Source organism: Psammomys obesus, unplaced genomic scaffold (genome assembly GCF_907164565.1).
Source record: "Psammomys obesus unplaced genomic scaffold, mPsaObe1.curated_primary_1811, whole genome shotgun sequence".
NCBI classification, from domain to species: Eukaryota; Metazoa; Chordata; class Mammalia; order Rodentia; family Muridae; genus Psammomys; species Psammomys obesus.
In genome coordinates, this window is record NW_026595981.1 from 1,920,637 (window position 1) to 1,929,907 (window position 9,271).

General features: G+C 44.2%; 1 protein-coding gene across 1 annotated transcript in view; it reads right to left on the reverse strand.

Moving 5' to 3' along the window:
* The window catches only part of Vps53 (VPS53 subunit of GARP complex), a 54,425-nt gene extending 51,253 nt beyond the window's left edge, over positions 1-3,172 (reverse strand). The window contains exon 1 of the mRNA XM_055619537.1: positions 2,967-3,172. Within this exon, the coding sequence (XP_055475512.1) occupies positions 2,967-3,053 (87 nt within the window). The 5' untranslated portion in view covers positions 3,054-3,172. The remainder of the gene's footprint in view (positions 1-2,966) is intronic.
* Between the last annotated feature and the right edge of the window lie 6,099 nt (positions 3,173-9,271).

The window sequence follows — 9,271 nt, forward strand, 5'->3', positions numbered from 1 at the left end:
TTTTTTTTTTTCATTTTACAATACTTCACACATAATGGATACTCAAGGAAATAATTAGGTGCTGGAGCACAGGAATCAAGGAGACAGGAGAGGAAAGCCATTAGAAGAAGGGATGGGAACACCTGCAAGCCACTAATCGGTGCTGACAACCACCAGAAGCAAGAAGAGTAAGAGTCTTCCAGGTCTTCAGAGAGAGGGTGGACCTTCGGATACTGTTTTCTGATGTTGTTTGGGTTTTTTTTTTTTTTTTGAAAGATTATCTTAATATATAGCTCAGGCTAACCTGCAACTCAGCTTGCTTTGAAGGACTCTTTATGCTTCAGATAGTACCAAAAAAAAAAAAATGTGAAACTGGCATTCAAAAGAGAACTCTTCTGAGAAAGATAACTAAGTTCCCTCAATAGTTACAAGCTGAGCCAGGCCTGGTAGTTCACACCTTTAATCCCACCACACCTTTAACCCCAGGCAGAGGCAAGTGGATTGCTGTAAATTCAAGGCCAGCCTGGTCTACAAATCAAGTCCAGGACAGCTATTAGAAAGGTTTATGGTTTCCATTATGTATAGGGCAGGTGGAGACAAAGTCAGCGAGAGGTGAAGCATATTGTTTTCTTTCAAAAGCATAAGCATTTTACACAATTAAATGCCCTTGGCAGAGAACATTCGGGGAACAGGGCCTGCCTCTGTGAGCTGGTAAGAGGAAGTCAGTTATCCACTTCCTCCCTCACCCAGTTTCTCCATTCCTCTCTTCCTGTTCCTGGTGTAATCCCAGGCATTTACAGATTTCACACAACATAGCCCTTGACTGGCCTACTTCATCCAGTGACACCTCTGCAGAGAATGCCTGGCACCAGCTTTAACAAAGCAAACACTAGACTTCTCAATAGCTGTTTAGACACTGTATCTGACGGGCAGGCTCAGCGGTCTCCAGGGGAGTGCGGCTGCAGACACTGTACTTGACGGGCAGGCTAAGCGGCCTCCAGGGGAGTGCGGCTGCTAGTGGTGCTCATTTGATGCGATGTCTCTGGAACTTACCTCGGGGAAAACGTGATTCTACTACATTAGCCCTTAACTCAACACTCTTTATAAAACAGGATATTGGATGATCAAAATAAAAAAATCTACATTCATCATGACATCAGGTGTTTGCTGGCTGAACCTTGAAAACCTAGAAAGTGTATTATAACACGTGATAATAACAACAATGTGACCTTTTGACGTTTCCAACCCAAACAGTATTTGACTGTATTGTTTACTCCACCTGAACCCAGGGAGTCTAAAGTGCAACTGGAATGTGGGCATTTTCCGGCTGAAGGAAGCAGATACTGGAGAAGCATGATGCCAGCACTCCCAAGTGTTACCCAGTGGGCTGTCAGCCTTGGGGAAAGGCTAGCATCCCCCAAAACCACACAGAGAAAATCTATAAGTGGGACAATACAAGCACATTCTTAGGACATCGGCAGACTCAAGATTAAGTACTATTGCTGGAGCTAGGCCTTTTACCTCAAAAATCAGGAGGCATGGGCAGGTGGGTCTCTGTGAGTTACAGGCCAGCCGGGTCTACAGAGTGAGTTCCAGGACAGCCAGGGCTACACAGAGAAACCCTGTCTTGAAAACATAAACAAAAAAGTATTAATGGTCTAGAAATGAACTAATATTTCACTTGGGCAAATGTCCCAATAGTCATTACGTGAGGCACTCTTTTTTTCTTTCTTTTCCACTAGTACTGGGGTTGAGCCCAGACCCTCAGACATGTGAGGTAAGTACTTTACCACTGAGCCATATCCCTGGCGCCTAGTGTGCTTTTTCTTACATCATAACCCCAGGTCGATTCCTTTAAGGAGTATCTTCCTCCCTTTATCAAGAACAAAACCCCACACAGGTGCATAAACAATTCCTTCTAATATCATTACCATAAATTTTAATACACTTGACAAGGGAATTTAGTCAACAAGAACCTTCTTGTTCGGAAGAGAGGACCATTAGGAATATTCTCCAGTGTAACCCAAGTTGCGGGAATATTCTCAACTTTTTAAGATTTTTACTGCACTTATGTGTGTGTGGCCGGTGTATGTATTGAGGGGAGAAGGTGTGCAGAGGTCAGAAGCAGTTTGCTCCCTCTACTTTGCTGTTCCTGGGGAACAGACTCAGGCTTGGTGGCAAAGTGCCTTTACCCAGTGAACCATCTCACTGGCTTTTAATTAGGGGAACACAGCATGAGCAAAAGCAACCTGGGAAGTAAAGAGTGTATCTGGCTCACAGGTTACCGTGTATCACCAGGGTAGGCCAAGGCAGGGACCGAGGCAGAAACCGTGAAGAAGCACTGCTTACTGGCTTGCTTTCCATGGCTTGCTCAACTTACTTTTCTATACCACCCAGGACCTGCAGCCCAGGGGTGGTACCTCCCACAGTGGGCTGGGCCATTCTACAGCATCAATCAAGAAAACGTCCCAGATTTGCCCGTGGGCCAACTGGATGGAGGCAATTCTCAACTGAGGTTTCCTCTTCCCACTCCAGCTGTGTCATGTGTACACACACACACACACACACACACACACACACACTTTTGCTTCTGAAGCAATGAAAGTCTCCCGCTATCAATTCCAAACCACTCGAAGAGCTTAAACTGAGAAACGGGAGAAACAGCGATAGCCGGGAAAAATGGATAAGGTCTCATAATCTCCCATAACCTGAATTCTCCAGCCACAGGGCTCCTTCTAGGTTCACCCCGTTTAGAGCGCAGCATCTCTGCCCAAACCCAGCAGGGCGTGACAACCTCCAAAGACAAACACAGCCTCAAGAAGGCGCTTTCAGCCGCCACGCTGAGGAATCCATTCCCACCTTTACCACCATCCAGACTTGCGCTCTGCGCGCCGGGCCGCCACCTTTCCAGCTGGAAGGGTGGGTCCGGCCCAGCCCCGAGCCGACCCCTCCTCCGCAGTTTCCTCCTGAGGGGGTGGAGAGCGTACCTGCTCGATGGCTAGCTGCACCTCTGGAGTGAGCTGCAGCACCGCCTCCAGCTCCTCCACAAACTCCAGTTCCTCCTCCTCCATCATCCCGCCGCTCAGCCTCTGACGCCTGCTCCAACCCTGCACCTGCGCCGTCACCAAGACCCAAGAACTGCCACCCTGCAGGGACAGCGCTCGGGCAAGCCGTTACTCTCGCAGCTAGCCCGGCACTTCCGGAGAGCCGGGCACTTCCGGGAGCCGGGGAACTCTGGGATAGCGGAGGACGGCCCTCTGACGGCATGGCCGTCAAGTCGGTCGTCGCACACAGCCGGCCCTTAGGAGCGCGAGCCCTCTGCACCTCGCCCAGGCGGCTTCCCCCTCGCCGCAGTGTCGCTGGAGAGCGGGGACGCCCCAGAGAGCGGCAGCCGCGGGACTGATGGGCAGTGAGCCCCGCGGGCCACGAAGCCAGCGAGCCACGCTCACTGGGCCCCCTTGGTCAGGGGCAGTCTATGTGCCCTGCCATCGGGACTGAAATGACCCTAACTAGTAAGTGGCGGTGTGGCCGCGGACATTTGAAGGTTGGGAGATCTCTGCTCCCTAGATAAGGATCTGCTGGGCAGAGAGAGTTGAAGCCTCCTTGCGAGGTCGGGGATGGGGGAAAAGCGAACCAACGCTAGGAAGTGTTTATTTTTGAGACCAAATAATATCCGGCTGCACATCCTTGTTTACACCCAGGATAAGCCTATGATCTTGAACAAAGTCCTCCCGTCTGCTCTGCTTACACTACATTAGCCGGGGTGAGCATTAAATACTGGAAGTATTATGCAAACTTAAGCTGGTACTACAGGAAATGTTGGGGTGTCTGGCCTCCTACATCACAAAAAGCGGAGCCAGATCACCCTGTGGAACCACTTTTCCAGCAGGCACTGAAACAGTGAGGGAGTTGCAGCCAAGGGAAGCGTTGTCCTACCAGCTCGACATTGTGAAACCGTCACTGGAGGAGTCTGTGGACCTGCTGAACTTCTAATTATTTCTTACATATAATTTTATCGAAATTTCTTCGAGAACAATATAATTTGCTTTTTTCATTAAAAACGGCAATGTTGGGGGTGGAATTTCATTGTAGTTTTGGTTTCAAAAATAAGTGAGCAATATAATTTTTAGCAACGCAGAAATGCTTACAAATATAAATTGCCGGGGGAGGGTGGGGTGGCGGAAGAGAGGGCTCAGCCGGTAAAGCACTTGGCCCCAATACTTATGCTTGATTCATCCCTGGAACCCACATGTTGGAAAGAGTCCTGACTTCCACAAATTGTCCTCTGACCTCCTTACATTCCTCTCACACACACATAATTGACTCGTAAAATTACGATTTTGAAAATTACTTAATAACATGGGAATGTATGCACAATGTATTTCAGGAAGCAGAATAAATATCTCTGAAAGAAAGAAATATTGGCTGGGTGTGATGGCACAAGCCTATAATCCCAGCACTTGGAAGTTAGAGGCAGGAGGATAAGGAGTTTAGGGCTGATCTCAACCACATAGTGAGTTCGAGGCCAACCTGGGTTACAGGAGACTGTGTCTCAACCAAAAGTAAATAACAAGAAAATATTTTTTCTACATTTTCCCACGTGTCTACAATAAACATATAGTACTTTCATTATCAGAAAGTATAGGTGCCAGCTGGAGTGATAGCATCCTCCTGTAAATACCAGTAGTCTGGAAACTGACACAGAAAGATGGAGGGTTTGAGGCCAGCTGGACTATGCAATGAGACAGTGTCTCAAAAGTCAAAAGCAAAGGCTGGAGAGATGGCGCAGCAGTTAAGAGCTTGCTTTTGCCAGAGGATCAGGACCTGAGTTTTGTTCCTAGCACCTTCACTGAGTAGTTCATAACTCCAAGGCATCAAACATCCCTTCTGGCCTCCAAGAACACTCACAATCATTGTGCATATACACAATTTAAAAATAAAGGGGCTAGAGAGATGGCTCAGCAGTTAAGAGCCCTGGCTGCTCTCCCAGAGGACCTGAATTCAATTCCTAGCACCCACATGGCGGTTCACAATGCTCTATAACTCTAGTTCCAGGGGATCCAGCATGCTTTTATGTCCTCCTTGGACACCAGGCATGCACGTGGTATGTATATAAACATACAAGCAAAACACCCATATGATTAAAATTAGGAAAATAAAAAAAATAAGATAAAAAGAAAGATGAAAGGGGTACAAGTAAGTAGAAAGACAAAGGAGGGAAGCCACATATGCCATTCCTCAAGGAAAATGCACTGTTATCTATTATTTTGTTTTTCTATTTTAAATTAGATATACTTTGCATACAGTAAAATTAGCCCTTTCCAGTTTCCAATGCCATGAGCTTTGATAAATGCATGTAGTTATGTAAACACCACAATCCAGGTAAGGACATTTCCATGATCCCCTACTCTTCTTCACACCCACTCTATTATCTGGAAATTGGTGGCCTGATATTCAGTCTTAGAGTTTTGACTTTCCCAGAATGTCATATAAATGGAATCGTACAGTATGTCACTTCTGTTTTCTCTCATGTAGCATAATGAATGGATTTGTGATTCATCCAGTTATCATGTGTCATTAGCTTGTTTCTTGCTGTGTAGTACTCCACTGATTTGTTTAACTGCTAGCTGATTTGAAAATGTTTGGGCTGTCTTCAATTATAAGAAGTTGTGAATAAAGCTGCTATAAACATTCCTGTCTAAATTTTTGTGTAAGTTTTTCATTCACTTAGGTGTATACCTACAAGTAAGATTGCTAAGTGCTATGGTCTGCCAGTGTTTACAATCATAAAAAAGGGTATTACGTTCACATTCCTACTGAGAGTTTCAGATACTCAGTTTCTTTTTAGTGATGATGATAATAGCAAATGTTTCCTAATGCTTACTATACATTGACTGCCAGAGCCTGCCGGCAGAGTCAAATAGTTCCTGAGTAAGGAATGAGGATTGAAAGAAAATTAAAAAACCAACACTACGTAGGGGATCTGTTCAAGAGGGCTGCCAGTAGAAACTGTCACACAGGGTTTATTCCACAGTCCCTTTTTATAGTAAAGCACCTCAATACAATGAAGGGGTTTGAGAAGTCAAACTTGTTTACCTCAACCACCTGTCTATGTGATCCTCACACAAACAAAAGGAAATGAACTTGGCAAAACATCTTGCCTATCCCTGACTCTAGGTGAAGGCCAGGATGAAAACATGCTTTTCGCTGGGAGCTCAATAACAAAGCAGCCTGACAAACAAGAAGCTCTGCATAGTCCTCCCTTTATTATATTTTAAAAATTGACCATATCTTAAGAGCGATGGAGCAGAAGATTGTGCCTGTCTTCGGTTGTCTCTCTTGAAAGATATATTCTTACCTATCATTGGTACATGAATTCCATCATTCATGCCCTATCTTAGGTTGAATATTCTTCAGAGAAATCTTACCCAACTTTGACTACCAACCTAGGGTAGATGTTGGAGTTTAATCTTATGCAGATAAGCTTTAACATTTATCACTGGTAGAAGACGTGCTTCTAATAAGAGTAATAAGCCAAGTCCTATAACACTCCATAAAAGATGTCCTTTTATCAAAATACCAAGCCTGAGAAACATTCAGAAGAACCATAATAAAAAGCTGTCAAACAACCAGAACCTGTTGTCCATTTGAAAGCTTAGAAATACAGTTTATTAGTTTACATTGATGGCAAGAAACATTAATGTTTGAATCTTGTATAAAAATGTTAACATTTCCAAACAACAAAGCATAAGGAGAATTTCCACGGGCGGTTACAGGGCCTCCTGAGAGTTTCTGTGGCAAGCTTCCAAATACCGATCTGCTGGAAACCAGAGTCAGGCCAGAGTTCCATAGTCAGTCTTCTTTCCCATTCTTCCTGAATTTGTTGAGAATTATCCTGATTACCAGACCAATCAAATCCAGTCACATTGTATCTAAAAAGTTTCTCTGCACAATGTCTTCTCCCAGGAGCAGAATAAAACAAAGGTGGGTCAGGAGCATAAGCCTCATACAGCTTTCCAGTCACCAACAGGACAGAATTCACCATGGTCAGCAGCAGCAGGAAAATCCTCCTTCCAGGGAACATCTGCAAATTGCACCGACCTTTCTGGGATCCACCTGGTTCCTTCAGTGTCCTGCTGAAAAATATAAACATGCCCTCTTCCCCATATTAATACAGGGTCAGGGCCCTGCCACATTCCAGTAATCAGATCTTTCCATTTCACTTGGGCATAATTATCTTTGGTTAGGGTGCCACGATCGATCAGCCACAGAATGGCCTTGTATATCTACATTTAAAAAATTTAAAATAAAGAGAGCTTGTTTAAGATTTGGGGATATGATTCCCCCTCTTTTATTTTTTTATTTTTTGCAGATTTTAAAAACATATCCAATGACCAATAATCTATAACCAAAATATATAGAACATGGTAAACTTAGACATTCAAAACAGACAAAACACTTTGCTATTTGTTGAATCCGATTTTTATGACCATAGAAGCTTTGTTGCAGAATTAACCATTAGTTTTCTTACTGGAAAAACTGAGAAACTACCTTTAAAAAAATAGCTCAAGTGATTTTAGCTGTAGTTTGACTCTGCTCAGCAAATTCTAACCTCCCTAACAGATGATTTTTCCTGTCAAACATTCTCTTGGTATTGCTTCCAGTCTCCTGGGCAGAGGGCCTCAGTAGACAAGGACTCTAACAGAGCTTGAGTAAAAGGTGTAGGACCATATTGAGCACATGCAATTTTCAATTCTTTTAATTGTTTAAAAGGTGTAGGAGCATGGATTCTCACCATATTACCCTATCCATCAGATTGCTCTATAATTGGAAAGCCATAAAACTCAGTTATATCTTCTCCTTTCTGCCTATTTTGTTCTTCCTCCAATTCTTCAACCTCATCAGGATCTAAGTTATCCTAAAAGTCTTCTTCTAACAAGAAATTATCATTACGAGGGACATATAACTCTTCTGGAGGAGTCAATGGTTTAATCTCATTTTGTCTCAAATTCTTCCATCTTTCTTTCCTCTTTCTCTCTAACCCTGAAAGTTTCACTTTCTCAGTCCTGTGCTACATATACAGATTATTTCTAATTAAATTCCATACAAAAACCATGAAGCTAAACCTTGTCCCATTTTTACTATCAAATTTTACTTGCTGAGCCCTTTCCTCTTTACTTTATGATCCAATCTTACCAACACCATGGTGTCCTTCACTGCTTCCCCATATCTCAGGGTCCCTGTTCAGGCACCAAACTGCCAGAGCCTCCTGACAGAGTCAACAGTTCCTGGGTGGGGAGTGAGGATTGATCCCACACTACACATGGGATCTGTTCAAGAGGGCTGCCAGTAGAAACTGTTGCACCGGGTTTATGCCACAGTCCCTTTTTATTGTCAGAGCAAAGCACCTCAATACAAGGAAGGGGTTCATGGAGAATTCAAACGTATTTACCTCAACCACCTGTCTGTGTGATCCTCACACAAACAAAAGGAAGTGAACTTGGCAAAATGTCCTGCCTATCCCTGACTCCAGGTGAAGGCCAGGGTGAAAACATGTGTTTCGCTGAGAACTCAATAACAAAGCAGCCTGACAAACAAGCAGCTTTCCACCCTTGACCTTTAACTCACGGTTCTGAGCTTTGTAATTACCATCATCTCAATTTAATAAATGAGGAAATGGTGAGCTGGTTCAAACAAACAAAACAACCTAGCTCCTATGGCTAAGTGCTTCTGTCCCTCATGCACTCGTCAATAAATATATTGAACAGCTGTTCCTACTGATGACTGGCATCTGTGCTGGGTGCTGAATTCAGCAAAGAACCAGATATACTGAATGCCTGCCACCACAAAGCTGCAAGTCAGGAGATAGTATTCCAACAAATAAAGATGTAATTGTAATAAGTCCAAAGCCAGACAAAAACAGTGCACACTGAGAGAGTGGGTGTGGAATGCCGCTGGGGAAGCTTTCCCTGAGGAAGTGAACTTTAAGCTGAAGTAATTCAGAAGAGAAGGCATGAAAAGCCAATGTAAGAGTGTGTCTAGAGCCATGAGGAAGAAAGGACCAGGCTAGGACATGGGGTTTGCAAGTCAGGAGCAGAGGTACAAGTAGAGGCTAGAGAATTGGGTGGAGCTAGATCGTCAGTGTTGAGAGCTGTCATAGAGAAATGGATGGCCTTTGAAGGACTAAAGGCAGAGGCGTGGTGGCATCCAGCTCACTGCTGTCATCAGCGTTCGTCCCTGTTTTTCTCTCTGTGTTTCTGAGTTGCCTGCATTGTTACAGAGAATGTAGAAC